Source organism: Balaenoptera ricei, chromosome 17 (assembly GCF_028023285.1).
Source record: "Balaenoptera ricei isolate mBalRic1 chromosome 17, mBalRic1.hap2, whole genome shotgun sequence".
Lineage (NCBI taxonomy): Eukaryota > Metazoa > Chordata > Mammalia > Artiodactyla > Balaenopteridae > Balaenoptera > Balaenoptera ricei.
This window is the reverse complement of record NC_082655.1, coordinates 53,216,025-53,230,125: the sequence shown is the minus strand read 5'-3', so window position 1 is coordinate 53,230,125 and position 14,101 is coordinate 53,216,025. Positions and strand designations below refer to the sequence as shown.

Sequence of the window (14,101 nt, the reverse complement as noted above, 5' to 3'; positions counted from 1 at the left end):
ATCCATGGATTCAGCCAACAGTGGATAGAAAATATTCCAGGGTGGCATGGAAGGGGGGGGACTCCAGAAAGTTTCGAAAGGCAAAATTTGAATTTTCTGCAGCCAGCAAATTCAGGCATACCTTGTTTTATTGTGCTTTACTTTGTTTCGCTTTGCAGGTACTGTGTTTTTTACAAATTGAAGGTTTATGACAGCCTTGTGTTGAGCAGGTCTCTTGGCACCATTTTTCCAACAGCATTTGCTCACTTGGTGTCTCTGTGTCACATTTTCATAATTTCTTGAAATATTCCACTTTTTCATTACTATTAATTTGTTATGGTGATCTGTGATCAGTGGTCTTTGATTTACTAATGCCAAAAGATTATGACTTGCTCAGATGATAGTTAGCATTTTTTTTAACAATAAAGTATTTTTAAATTAAGGTATGTACATTGTCTTTTTAGACAAAATGCTATTGCACAGTTAATAGACTATAATACAGTGTAAACATGACTTTTATATGCACTGGGAAACCAAAAAATTCTTGTAGATTGAGTTATTTTGATATTCTCTTTATTGCAGTGGTCTAGAACCAAACCTGTAATATCTCCAAGGCATGCCTGTATTCATGTAGTGTTTATATTGTATTAGGTATTATAAGTAATTTAGAGATGATTTAAAATATATGGGAAGATATGCATAGGTTGGGCATCCTTATATTTTGGTAACTGTGGGGGTGTCCTGGAACCAGTGTACCTTGGATACTGAGAGAGACTGTACAACTTGAGTCACTGTATTCTGTATATCTAAAGGGAGTTAGGGCTTAGAAATTTTAAACCATTCAGAACACAACTGTAACAATGACTACCACTTACTGAGTGTCCATTACAATAATAGTCATAATAAACCCCATCATGTATTGAGTGACTGCCATATGCTTAGCACTGGCACCTTGGATTTATCATTTCATTTACTTCATCCTCACAACATCCCTTTGAGATAGCTCCTGTTATTATCTCCATTTTGCAGGCACAGGTACCTAGGCTGAGAGACAAAATCATCCTGCCGTGAATTAGATTACTAAAAGAAAGCTTAAAGAGCTTATGGAACAAGTTGACACATTTTGACACTTATTTACTTTTGTAAGACTTTATTAACTCAAACAAAAAAGACATGATAATGCTACTAAACTATTTAAAATTAGATTGCTATAGGTACTGTATTCCATTTAAATGTTCCTCTAATAATCCTAATGTTAATTCTCACCTCCTCTCGGTTTCTGTTTAAGCGTCATGATCTCAGACCTTGTCGGAGCACTCCATTTAAGATGGCAGTTCTCTGCTCACCTCCCTCACAGTGCCATTCTAGCCATTTATGGTACTTCATTCTTATTAACACTTAACACTGCCTGACACACTTCGTTTATCTCCCTTACTAGAATGAAGCTCCAAGAGATCACAACTCTTAAATTTACTGCTGCTGTGCACAGTACCTAGAACAGTGTCTTGCACATAGCAGGTATTAATAAACATTCTGTGCATGAATAAATGAATGTAATAGGTCTATCTTTCCTGAATCATCTACTGAATAAAGATGAAAAGTCAAAATATTGTCAGTTCTTTTTTTTCTGGTGAGGTCGAGAATTTTTCTTCTCAGTCCTCTCCCGAAGTATTACAATGATGAACTAAAATTCCCTTTGTGTACAGGTACATAGGGACTTTTATGTATACAAGCCAAAATGGAATAACAACTCTCTCAAGTCAGTGATGTTCAAACCCTAGCTTCATTTTAATAGCTGTTGGAGTTTGGACAAGATACTAATATAGCTGTTTATTATCAAAACTTTTTTTGGTTTGAGTTGATAAATTCTTAGCTAGTCCCAAGCTCTGTGTGAACTTTGTTTTAGTAAGTAAGTGCACATCTAAATTCATGGTAGGTTTTACTTTGCTTTGTCCCCTGGCTTGGGGAGAATTGTGCTGTGCAAGACTGAGCCAATGACTTCCTGTGAAGTGGAGGCCTGCTGGTGAGCTATGCCCCAACCCAGACCAGTCTTGGCTTTGGGAAGTAATTCATTTTTATCCAGAAGTAAAGCCTATTTACTAGTAACCTTAGTATAAGCCTTTAAGGATTATAAAAATTTGGTACAGATACTATTTTAAGATATACTTTTTTATGCTTAAATTTATAATCTTATAAATAATTCTTCACAATAGCTGAGTTCCGTTCCTACTGAGAAATGGAATGTGTGGTATAAGTAGGACCCAGGGCAATAACTTTTGCTTCTCATTAAGTGTTGCTAGTCAAAAAAATTTACAAGTCACCTTTTACAAGATTCTGGTAAAATTTGGAGAGTGACAGAGGAGGGAATATTTTCTAACCTTAAAAACTTTTCTGTGTCAAACTGTTCCTCTCTTGCTACTAACCCAAAGTAGAACTACCATTTAATACCAGAAGAGGGGAAAGAGATTTATGAAAGTGTATCAGAGAAAGCTTAGGAGAGTAAGATACATCTTTGCTAGTTTGTCGAACAAACCAGTTATCTCTTGAGTTAAAAGCATTGTTGTATGAGGTAAGGAAATGTGTAATTTTTGAAAATACAGATGAAATTTAAATAAAATTGTTTTGGAGGAAACTTGTGTTATACATGAGTGATTAAATATCCTTGTTTTTGTTTTTAATTAGATTATGGCATTAAAACCCTATGACTTGAGGAGGCGATTATATGTAATATTTAGAGGAGAAGAAGGACTTGATTATGGTGGTCTAGCAAGGTAAAATAAAAAACATATCTGCTTTGAAATAAGTGTATCTCCATTGTGTGCAGTGGATATATTCTTGAAATGATACATTTTTTCAACAGCAATGCAAAATTATTTTTAAAAACAAAAATTGAAATATTCACATAAGTCTAGCAGTAACCATTATTATTATTATGTTGGTTACCCTGTACATTTTCTCTGCCTATTTGGTTGACCCTTGAAAACATGGGGGTTAGGGATGCCGACCCCTACATTGTCAAAAATCTGCGTACTGCTGTCTCTGCTTCAGAAACAAAGGAGTATGGGATTAATAGATACAAACTACTATACATAAAATAGATATGCAACAAGGATTTACTGTATAGCACAGGAAATTATATTCAGTATCTTGTACAAACCTATAATGGAATATAGTCTGAAAAAAATATAACTGAATCACTTTGCTGTACACCTTAAGCTAACACAATATTGTAAATCAACTATATTTCAATTAAAAACAAAACAAAACAAAGGAATTGATAAGTGACTCACCCAAGGGCAGGAAGCTGAAGCAGTTTGGATAGAATCTGGACTCAAACCCTAGTTCTTTTGATTCCACACACTGTTATCTCTAATTGAACACAAACTTTTCCCCACACTTAGTTAATTTAAAGATTTGTAAAATGAAAATACAGGTACTATGTTTATTGAAAACAATCCACATATAAGGGGACCTACAAAGTTCAAAGCATGTTTTTCAAGGGTCAACTGTATATAAATTTGAATATATGTGTGATGTCATACATATTTGCTGTTTTTTTAAACAGAATTGATCATACAGTATGCACAATATAGCAGCTTGATTTTGTTATTTTGTATATCATAGACATCTTTCCATATCACATATAGAGCTAATAGTAATGGTTGCACAGTACTCCGTTGACTGGAGATAGCATAATTAATGGATCAGCATCCATAAGGTTGTTTCTTATTCTTTGCTATTATATCAGTTTATGCTGGTTTTATGTTTGTGTTTTTAATCCAGTTTGAGTCCTTTTGAGAATAAAGTTTTCCACATTCACTAAGTATATTGTTAACAGGCACTTGTGAAGCAATAAGAATGGGCAATCCTTTTTATTTAATTTTTTCCCCTCAGTTGCTTTGCCCAAACCTAATTTGACAGCAATTTATTTTTTAGTAAAACACTTGCATTAAATATTTGCAAAGTATTAAACTTTTCATAGAAACAATTCTCTTTTTGAACTGATATTTCACAGGTGTACAGAATTACATAATCACAATTTTAGTACAGCTGGCTTTTAAAAAAGATATGGGACTCGGTACAACTGGTGGAGGTATATATGTGGGATTATCAGAACTGGTTGTATTAACATATTTTCTCATCTAAAACATTATTAAGTTTTTTCAGAAAAGAAACACTACCTGTCACAGTGGATATTCATATCACATCTATTGTGATTTGTCTCAATTTCAGAAATGTTCAGACATTAAAAAGAAAGGTATATCTTAGAAATGAAATACGGTATTATTTTTACAGTGTCTGACTTTATAACAGTCACATTCTTATCTGAACCCTTTTTTACCTTAACTGTTTGGGTTTTATTTTATATTTTGATGGTTTTAATGCAGTCAGTTACTCCACACCATGTTTTTCTTATTCCCAAATTCTTTATTTTGATTCATGTATTGGTTTTGGTTTAGTCAGGAGTTCACAAGGGTGATGTATTCCTGTAGTTTTTCATGCTTGAGAACGTGTTTTCTGTTGCTTTTGTATTTAAACAACAACTTCACTAGATATAAGTTTCTCACACAACACTAGTTCCTCCAGTACTCTGTAGACATTGTTTTCCTGTCTTCTAGTATTGAATGTAAGCACTGTGAAGTGGGAGGCCAGCACCTTGTAGGAAGCTTTTTCCTCTGGGTGCCCACATAGGCCTTTTCTTTGAAGTTCATTAATTTCATTGTTGGTTGTTTTATATCTTTTTTTAGAAACATATTAAGATCTTCCTTAATTTAAGGGAAATTTTCTTCTATTATGTCTTTGAATATTTTTTCTGTTCCATTTGTTCCATTTTTCTTCAGAAACATCAATCATGGGTATGTGGAATCTCCTTTGTCAGTCTTACATGTCTGTCAACTTTTCTCTGATCATTTTTATCTTTGTGCTTTTTCATTTTGTTTGATTTTTCTGAAGCCTATCCTCATGTCACTGTTTGCAGTACTGCCCTACATTTTGCTGCTTCTAATGTGATTTTTCATTGTTAGTGGTTTTACTGTTTTCTTCTATAGGCTCTGCTAGCTCATTTGTCGTCTAATAATTTTTTCAACCTCTTGTAACTCTTTAGTTCATTTGAGAGTATATGGAAGAATATGTTAAAAGGGAACTCTTTGCCTCTTGCTAGTTAGAATTTTTCCTTCTTTTTTCTTACCATTAGAGTATAGGTTAGATGCCATGTTGTAGTCATTCTTTTTTTGAATTTACTCAGTTTTCTCTGGGCTGTTGTTTGCTAAAAGTGATCTGCAACAACTGGGAATTTTATTTCTAGTTTTTGTGTCTAAACACATTCTCACTAGATCTGTTCCGTCCTCTTCCCTGGGTACATGTCTTACTTCTGCCTCATTACAGTGTGAAGTCGACTTGGTTCAGCTACTTATGTTGGGACTGGATTTCGTTTTATAAATTGGTGTTTATCATTTTTCAGTTGATTTAGACTCCCTTCTCTACCCTTCAGTAAGTTTCCAAGATTGTGTTTTAAAAGTTTTAGAAAAACATTTGTAAACAGGCTGCCAGGCCAGATCTAGCCTGCATAGTGATGGCCCCCCATTGTGATTTTAAATTTTTTTACATTATTTAACGACATTAAAGGAAATCACTAGATTTTGCCTGTGAATCAAGATTTCTGGCTTATCTTTAAAATCACTTGCCCCACCTTCTCACATGGCATCAATTGACTGAATCAGAGTAGCTTCTTCCCCTATAGGGTAGCATACACTCTTTTTCACTTCCTGCCCACCACTGCCAAGTTGTCTAATGACTATGATTATATGCCTGGAAGTAATTCTTCCTTAAGACTGATCATAACTTTTATCAGGGATACAATGAGGAATAGGGAGTTGTGGCTAAGTAGAGAATGTCAGCCCATGCAGAGAAGGAAGCCCCTTGTACTCACTTACTGATACCTGTAGACATTTGAGTTTGGAACCCTGCATTAGAAGAAATTGCTGTTGAAGAGAGTATTTGCAAATTGAGTTCATTTTGTAATATAAATTGTTAATCTTTTATCTAGTTGGGTTTTGTATACTGGACTTTTTTAAATGAGGCAAACTAGGTGGTAGTAAGTTAGAGAATGCCTATCACATTTAAAGATTTCATCTTTTAAAATTTTAGTTCCATTTTTAATGCATTGGCAAAAAAAAATTAAAACTGTTCCATAGCAGCAGTGCTGTGTATCTCAGTATCACCAGCAAATATTTATTAAAACCTATTGCATATAGGTTGTAGGATGCCTATGAGAGTTAAAGATATAAAAAACATATAGAGGTATGGCTTTTGTTTTTGACGAGCTTACAGTCTGGTGGATGTAGTGGTCAAGTGGGCCAGTCAAGTGCAGAAAAATGACTACTGTTGTGAGGTTGTTACCACAAAGTATTCAGTGACTGAGACACTGAAATACACTGAAAACTGCTTCAAAAAATTGCTAAAGGGGAATTGATCTAAGCTGGACTTGAAAGAGAAAGTGGGATCCCCATAGGCTGAGCTGACGTGGAGGATTCATACACAAACAAAAATATGGCATAGGAAGAAGCACACTATATGTCAGAAACACCAAGTTTATAGTTTGGCAACTCAGGAACTGGTAGGTAACTTGGAATGGAGGGCTATATTGCAGAGAAACTTAAATAGAGGGCTAAGGAATTGGACAGCGGAGTTGTTAAAGGCTGTTGAGCAGAGGTATGATGTATGTATGGATGTATTTAAGATCTGTTTTTAAATTCATACATATGGGTGCTAAAAATAATGTTGACCTATTTTCTTGTAGAGAATGGTTTTTCTTGCTTTCACATGAAGTTTTGAACCCCATGTATTGCTTGTTTGAGTATGCTGGCAAGAACAACTACTGTCTACAGATAAATCCAGCATCAACCATTAATCCAGACCATCTTTCGTACTTCTGTTTCATTGGTCGCTTTATTGCTATGGTGAGTCGTGACTTTCCATTACCTATTTATTTATTTAAACTTTGCTTATTTCAAAAGTATTTTAGAGAGGACTTTATAAAAAATTATATGCATTATCCTTGATTATGTGTGTTGACAAATTTTCTTACCAAGGAAGTTTGCCCAGAGGGTATCAATATATAGTTTATTTTTTGAGTACCTGTGTGAAATCAAGATTATGAATATGAAGATTATTGGTATAGCCACTTGGTCTTTAAAAGTCCTTTCATTTAAGCCTAATTATAGTACGACCACTTTTCTATAACAGGAAAATCTGAGTTGTATAATAATTGAACTCAATTAATGTTTTTGGAATTTTCAGAGCTTTGCAGAAGGTCTTGTGGGACTATGGCCTTCTTAAGAAGTGTTTGTGTTTATTTATTTGTACTTTATTGTCTGTTCATTCACTCAGCAAATATTTATTGAGTGCCTACTGTGGCATCATAGTATGAGAGGGATGAAACCATGAAAAAAAGACACAGTCCCTGTTCTCAGGGATCTAAATTCTGTTAGAGGGAGGCAAAGAATAAATAAGTAGGCACTGAAGGAAAGGCAGTGTTGCTCTTTTATTTAATATGATTAGAGGAGGCCTCTGATGGGTAACACATGAACAAAAATAAGAAGAAAGTAAGGGTTTGAATCATGCAAATATTTTGGAGAACAATATTCTAGGCATAGGGAACAGCAAGAAAAATGGGTCTTGGGTGGAAGTACGTTTTTGAATGAAAAATGTCATAGCTGGAGCAGAGTATCTGAGAGTGAATGTGGTAGGAGATGAGGTTGAGAGGTAGTGTGTGGAATCTTTGGGAAATTCCCTTAAGCGTTTTGAGCAGGGAGTGACATAATCTAAGTAACATAATGTGACTTAGGTTTTATTTTATTTTATTTTTTTTTAATTTATTTATTTATTTTTGGCTGTGTTGGGTCTTCGTTTCTGTGTGAGGGCTTTCTCTAGTTGCCGCGAGCGGGGGCCACTCTTCATCGCGGTGCGCGGGCCTCTCATTATCGTGGCCTCTCTTGTTGCGGAGCACAGGCTCCAGCCGCGCAGGCTCAGTAATTGTGGCTCACGGGCCTAGTCGCTCCGCGGCATGTGGGATCTTCCCAGACCAGGGCTCGAACCCGTGTCCCGGGCATTGGCAGACAGATTCTCAACCACTGCGCCACCAGGGAAGCCCGTGACTTAGGTTTTATTAAGCTGACTTTCCTGCTTTGTAGAAAGAGACTATAGTTGAGGGCAGAGGAATGCAGGAGGAGAAGCAGGAAGACCACTTGCAGCAACCCAGGTGAGCGGCAGTAGTGGCTTGGACTTGAATGGTATAGCAGCGGAGGTAGTGAGGCGTGCTTTGGATTCTGGATATATTCTGCAGGAGCCAGCAGGGTCTCCTGACCATTTAGATGCAGGGTGTGAGAGGGTGTGAGAGAGAGTCAAGTACGGCACCAAGCTGTCTGCTTGCAGTTGCCATTTCCCAGGACGGCAGGGTTGTGGCAAGAGGACGTGTGGGGTGTGGAGGGAGTCCAGAATTGGAATTCAGCTTGTTTAAGATGCCTGCGGACACTCAAGTGGAGATGTAGAATAGGTAGTTGGATATACAAGGCTGGCCATGAGGGGATATCTAGGTAAGGCGTGTGACCATTTAAAGAATAAGTGGACAGAGAAGATGTTTAAGGACATGTAAATTGGGGAGACAAGAAGGAACCAGCAAAAGAGCTGAGGCAGAGGAGGAGATAGGAGAATCAAATAAGAACGGTTTCCAGAAGACAAAGGAAGAAGGAAGTGTGTTTCAAGAAGGAAGGAAGTGGTCAACTGTGTCCACTGCTGGTAGGCTGAGCAAGATGAGGTCTGAGAAGTAACCGTTTGACTTGGCCAGGTGAATGATATTCAGGGGCAGTGGAGAGGAAAGATTGGAGGGAGTGAAATCAAGAGAGAATGGAAGGAGAAATGGAGACAGCAAATATAAGCAGATCTTTTTAAAGAAGCTTGCTATAAAGGATTATAGAGAAGTTGGGCAGTAACCAGAAGTACGTAAGGAACCAAGAATAGGAGGAGGATAAAACATTTATATGCTGATGATGATAAGTAAGAGAAGAAAGAATTTGAGGAGGTCAACGAGATAGGGAATATGGGAGCAATGACCTTGAATAGGAGAGCAAGGAGGAGATCTGTTTAGTGCACAGAGAAGTAATAGAGAGCTTCTTCATAATAAGAGTACATAGATTCAGATGCTGTTAGTGAGCAGATGTGGTGGAACACACAAAAGTTCTCTTATGATGGCTCTGTTTCCTCAGTGAAATAGAAAGCAAGATCATTAGCTCAGAGAGAGGAGGTACTTGAGGAATGAAATAGTCGTCTAGGAGAGCGGGAGACTGAATGCAGTGGGCTCCCACTTGAGGGCGTTGGTCATGAACCAGTCAGCATGGTTGCATGTTCACTTCTGGCATGTTCCACTGCCCAGGCATAGGCATGGAGTGGGGGGACAGTTGTATGTAGCTAGGCTTTGGATTTTGCCAGAAATACAAAGGTATTGATGTATTGTATTTTTATACCAGGGAGACAGGATTTGAAGGTACAAGCGAGTAACTTTAATGACTGAAGATGGAATCTAAACTGAGTAAGGGGAGAGAGAACTTCACGAGGGGGCTGAGAGAGAGAGTGATAAGGTAACAGGTTCCCTGATTTTTTTAGATCCCAGTGGAGTCAAACGTTGCTGGTGTTACTGCTAAGGGCAGTGAGCTGGAAAATTAGGTGTTTGGAACTGAGTTTATGCAGGATTGCAGCTAGCAATCACAGTGTCTAGGGTATGGTGTTGAGAATGTTTAGCTAAGTTAAAGACTAAGATCTTGGAAAGGACTATAACGCCAGGGTAGTAAAAGAATCATCAGTGTAGATGTTGAAATCTTCAAAATGGTGGTGGTCATGTCTAAAAACACAGCATTGAAGGAGTAAAGGGGAGAAACCCAGAGACCTAAGGATGACTGCAGCAAGGAGGCGGGGGGTGGTGAGCCACGAAGGCAGTGGGGTGGCATGGGCTTGAAAGCTGGGGCGGGTTAGGGAGGTGACATTAGTAACGAGAAGCAACACACACCCCATTCCTAGGCCTGGTGACATGAGGGAGGATAGGAGAGAAACAGCCACCCCGCTGAGAGGATTTGAAAGGAAGCAGGGTCCTCAGAAAAATGCCAGATTTGTGTTACAACAAGATGCTAAAGGATCTTCAAAGAATGAGTGGAGGATGTGGGGGATTTTGCTAATACGATGGATCATGAGCTTCAGAGGGCAAAACACAGTAGATGGTTTTGAGAGTTTGGGGAGATGAGAGACATGGAATCAGATATCAAAGTGGACAGGCAGATGGTGGTGAGAGTCAAGGTACTGCAGGTCTGGGACTTCCTGCGTTGACTCTTGTGAATAGGAGTGAAGGCATGACGGGGTTAGTCTTGAAGATCTCTTAGGCAACTGTGGGATAAGAAAGCGGGGGTGGGGTCTTTCCAGGTGCATGCACGGGGGCCCTGAGATGCCTTCATTTCTCCATCCAGTGGGGTTAATGTAATTTGTGAAACATATTAGAAAGAGTGGGGGTTTGATAAAGCTCCATTGTCATCCTCTTTTACAGTTTTGGGTAGGACATGATAGAGCTAAGTGTTTGACCTCAGTTAAAGAGATGCTGTTTTAACTCTGTAAATTTGTTTTTCATACTTAGCATTTTATATAATATTTTAGTTTTCATGCTTTATGCTGATTACTTATTACTTTTTTTGCCTGTAAAGCCTCATGATTTCTCTGTTATCATTGTGCTCTGAATAAGAAAATTGTTACTTTGTAATTTTTTAAATAACATTTTTTGTTTTTCTTGGCAGGCACTTTTTCATGGAAAGTTCATTGATACTGGTTTCTCTTTACCCTTCTACAAGCGTATGCTAAGTAAAAAACTGACTATTAAGGATTTGGAATCTATTGATACTGAATTTTATAATTCCCTTATCTGGATAAGGTTTGAAGATTTATCTTTCAATAAGGTATTTTCATGAAATCAGTTTTACATATTTTGTTAATTAGTGGTTGTATATATTTATATCACCCAGAGACAACAACATTGAAGAATGTGGCTTAGAAATGTACTTTTCTGTTGACATGGAGATTTTGGGAAAAGTTACTTCACATGACCTGAAGTTGGGAGGTTCAAATATCCTGGTGACGGAGGAGAATAAAGATGAATATATTGGGTAAGGTGATTACCTGATTGACCTTAATTTCTATAACTACTAGAGCATGTTAGAACTATCTATACCCTTACCTTTATCCCTTGTTTGCGCCTCTGGGAAGATGTTCCACATTCATTCCCTCTTTCACTTATCCTTTTTAATCATTTTCTCTCTACTCAGTCTTCCTCTCAATTCATAAACATGCTCTGACACCGCTCCAAAATCAAATGTAGTAAAAAAACAAAAAAACCCACCCCAGTTCCTTTGCCTCTGACATACATTTAAGTTCTTCTCAACAGTACCAGTGTTCTTGAAATAAGAGTATGTATGATGACCTTCACTTTCCCACTGCCACCTGCTGTATGCATCCTACCTTTGTCCTGATCAAAAATCAGAGAACATTGGTGCTAAAAAAGGAATTTACAAAGCCCATGCAGCCTCTTCATTTCTAGATGAGGAGACAGAGGTGCTCTGTTCGATCGTAGCAAAACCAAGTCTGGAGCCACACCTGCCTAAGCACTCTAACGCTCATTTCCTATTCCATCTCACTTTCCCTTTTTAACTTACTCTTACTAGTGCTCACAACTTTTGTTTTGAAACTGTGTTCTCTTGAATTCTACGATTCATACAGCATACTGATTTTCTTCACTTTCTTTTTTAATGATGGTTAAGAAGTACTCTGTGTTTTTAGCCTTTTACCTCACATACAAATTACCTGTTTTTAAATACCATCTTTATTTTCAGTTTAATGACAGAGTGGCGTTTTTCTCGAGGAGTACAAGAACAGACCAAAGCTTTCCTGGATGGTTTTAATGAGGTTGTTCCCCTTCAGTGGCTGCAGTACTTTGATGAAAAAGAATTGGAGGTTAGGATCTTTTATTATGCTATTATAGGGAATGTTAATGGGAGGAGGAACTGTTGTTACACTTTTACAAAAGAATGTCCACAGGTTTTAAAATCCTGTGGCACAACCTTCAATTCTCTCTCATTCATCCAAATGTTCAGGGGGTACTAAAATCCCAGCATTGGGTAAGGGTCTTAAGTTCTCCAAAATGTGCTGATGTCATGAGCACAGAATCATCAATCAATGCCAACTGTTAGGGCTCCTAAAGAGTGAGTGCAACCTTATTAATAATTTGGGGAACTCCTGGTTTAGTAGTGAGTTACCCCAAAGATTAGATTTCTAAGTCATGAGTTCTTAGTGGTCTTAACTGTACTTTAGAATTGTTAGAAGTACAATATATCAGAAATGCTTTTTTTCTTTCTTTTCTTTTCTTTCCTTTTCTTTTTGTTTTGGTGATAAAATACACACAACATAAAATTTACCATCTTGAATGTTTTTAAGTGTACAGTTCAGTAATGTTAAGTATATTCACAGTATTGTGCAACCAATCTCCAGAACTTTTTCATTTTGCAAAACTGAAACTCTATACTTATTAAACAACTCCCCATTTCCCCTTCCTCCCCAGCCCCAGGCAACTACCATTTTACTTCCTGTTTCGGAGTTTGACTAACTCTTGTTACCTCATATAAGTGAAATCATACAGTATTTGTCTTATTGTGACTGGCTTATTTCAGTTACCATAATGTCCTCATGGTTCATCCATATTGTAGCATATGTAAGAATTTCTGTCCTTTTTAAGACTGAATAATATTCCATTGTACATATATACCACATTTTGTTTATCCATTCATCAGTCAATGGATCTTTTGGGTTGCTTCCACCTTTTGGCTATTGTGAATAATGCTGCTATGAACATGGGTGTACAAATATCACTTTGAGACCCTGCTTTCAGTTCTTTTGAATATATACCCAGGAGTGGGATTGCTGGATCATATGGTAATTCTCTAGTTAATTTTTTGAGGAACTGCCACACTGTTTTCCATAGCGGCAGCACCATTTTACATTCCCACCAAAAGTATGTGAGGCTTCCAACTTTTCCACATCTTTGCCTATACTTGTTATTTTCTGTTTTTGTTTTTAATAATAGCCATTCTAATGGATGTGAGGTGATAGCTCACTGTGGTTTTGATTTGTATTTCCCTAATGATTAGTTATAGTGAATTCTCCAAGTCTTCTCCACATAGATTAGAACACAGGCAGGGCGTTAGGAAGGTGTTTGCATTTCCCCCCACCTCCTTTGGGGGGCAGTATTTTAACTTCAGCCATCTTTGGTTCTCTATTAAGAAACTTGGTTTGTTCGTGTAATCAAATGTGCATATGAAAAATTAGCATTTTAGATTTTATACAGTAATATCCCTATGTAGGAATTAGCCTTCTAGAAACTCTGATGTGGGAAGTATATGAAAATCAGGACTCTGAGCCTGAATTACTTGTAGACTCTGTAAACCTGGTTAACATCTCTTAATAGCTTGCTTACACAAATTAGCAGAAATGCATTAGTAGAATGGAAGATACTTTTTTTTTTTTTTTATAAATTTATTTATTTATTTTTGGCTGCGCTGGGTCTTCATTGCTGCGCACGGGCTTTCTCTAGTTGCGGCAAGTGGGGGCTACTCTTCGTTGCGGTGCGCGGGCTTCTCATTGCAGTGGCTTCTTTTGTTGCGGAGCACAGGCTCTAGGCGCGCAGGCTTCAGTAGTTGTGGCACACGGGCTTAGTTGCTCCACAGCATGTGGGATCTTCCTGGATCAGGGCTCGAACCTGTGTCCCCTGCACTGGCAGGCAGATTCTTAACCACTGTGCCACCAGGGAAGTCCCATGGAAGATACTTTTTAGAGTAGTATTAATCATATTTTAAATCACCGACTTCATTAAGAATCTGAAGAAAATTAAACAACTCTGTATACTCGAAATGCATATACCTAAAATATTCCATACCCCTGATTAAGAACTCCTGCTTTAGAGGCCCACTCAGTGAAAGAGGGATGTTACGGCAAGAGCCTGACATTAGAGCTGAGATGAAACTGAAACAGTAAATCGAGA

The 14,101-nt window shown here is 37.6% G+C and overlaps 1 protein-coding gene across 1 annotated transcript in view; it reads left to right on the top strand.

Moving 5' to 3' along the window:
* The window catches only part of WWP1 (WW domain containing E3 ubiquitin protein ligase 1), a 107,467-nt gene that overhangs the window by 80,359 nt on the left and 13,007 nt on the right, over positions 1–14,101 (top strand). Inside the window, exons 17-21 of the mRNA XM_059901670.1 lie at positions 2,662–2,750; positions 6,779–6,938; positions 10,812–10,945; positions 11,037–11,177; positions 11,901–12,021. Of these exons, the coding sequence (XP_059757653.1) occupies positions 2,662–2,750; positions 6,779–6,938; positions 10,812–10,945; positions 11,037–11,177; positions 11,901–12,021 (645 nt within the window). The remainder of the gene's footprint in view (positions 1–2,661; positions 2,751–6,778; positions 6,939–10,811; positions 10,946–11,036; positions 11,178–11,900; positions 12,022–14,101) is intronic.